Consider the following 1,134-nt stretch of genomic DNA (forward strand, 5'->3'; position numbering starts at 1 on the left):
ATATTTATATTTATATATTTATATATTTGATCCTTTATATTGAACACTCAATATTTCATCTACATTCAATACTTTCTTTCATGGTGCCATCCATTTTTATTTTATTTTATTTTATATTGTATATTGTATATTATATTATATTATATATTGTATATTCCATATTCTATACCCCACATTGGTTCTGCAGGAATATAAATAAAACATAAAAAACAGACAGTGTTGGAACTCTTTTAAGCAAAATAATATATATATATATATATATATATATATAACATAAACATTAATAAAAAAAGTTAGAAATCGAGAAAAAGTGTGTTGTTACCTACCTCCAAGAACATGGATTTTATTCTGAGTCGCTGAACTAAGGAATGGTCGGACTATATTGAAGAGGTAGGGGAAAATGGAGGCAGCTGTTGGAGAGAAAGAGAGAAAGGAAGAATGGAGAATAAGAGGATGATATATGTTACAGAAACACAATACCAAAACTGATATCGATTTTCAATGCATCTTGATAAAACAAGTTAGCAACATGTTGTCAACATGGGTTATCAACACAGTTATCCATATGTTATTATCAACATATATCACTGCAAATTACTAGCACACATTATCAGGACACAGTCTCAATGCATGTTATCAATTGCAATTGCACATTATGAAAACACATCAATACACATTGTCAACGCAGCCCCTTGGCACTCAGTCACGACAACGAGGGTCCCAGCTGATTCGATCCACAGAACAGCCTGTTCATGAAATTAATGTACAAATGGTTGAGTACTCCACAGACATGCATGCCCTTAATGTAGTTCTTATGAAATTCAGTGTGACACAGGACACGACGAGGTTGGCCCCTTTGAAATACAGGTCCTATTCATTTTAGCCAGCTGGATGGACTGAAGCAACGCACCACCAGGAATCAAATTCACAACCTTACAACCATGAGCCAAATGTCCCTAACCACTAAGCCCCCCCCCCTCACACAGGTTAGCAACATGTTATCAACATACATTATCGACTGATGTTATCAACAAGTTATCAATCTGCAATACCAAGACTGAACACTGGTTTCAAATTTTGGCACATGGCCAGCAATTTCAGGGAATGGACTATTTCGTCTGTCTTTACGTTCTG

At 34.9% G+C, this 1,134-nt stretch overlaps 1 protein-coding gene across 2 annotated transcripts in view; it reads right to left on the minus strand.

The window, feature by feature from the left end:
* Positions 1–1,134, minus strand: part of LOC106872537 (SEC14-like protein 2) — a 17,088-nt gene that overhangs the window by 2,522 nt on the left and 13,432 nt on the right. For both annotated transcript variants that reach the window (XM_014919562.2, XM_052978156.1), the window contains exon 9: positions 327–410. In XM_014919562.2, coding sequence (XP_014775048.2) covers positions 327–410 — 84 coding nt within the window. The remainder of the gene's footprint in view (positions 1–326; positions 411–1,134) is intronic.

Source organism: Octopus bimaculoides, chromosome 30, assembly GCF_001194135.2.
Source record: "Octopus bimaculoides isolate UCB-OBI-ISO-001 chromosome 30, ASM119413v2, whole genome shotgun sequence".
NCBI lineage: Eukaryota > Metazoa > Mollusca > Cephalopoda > Octopoda > Octopodidae > Octopus > Octopus bimaculoides.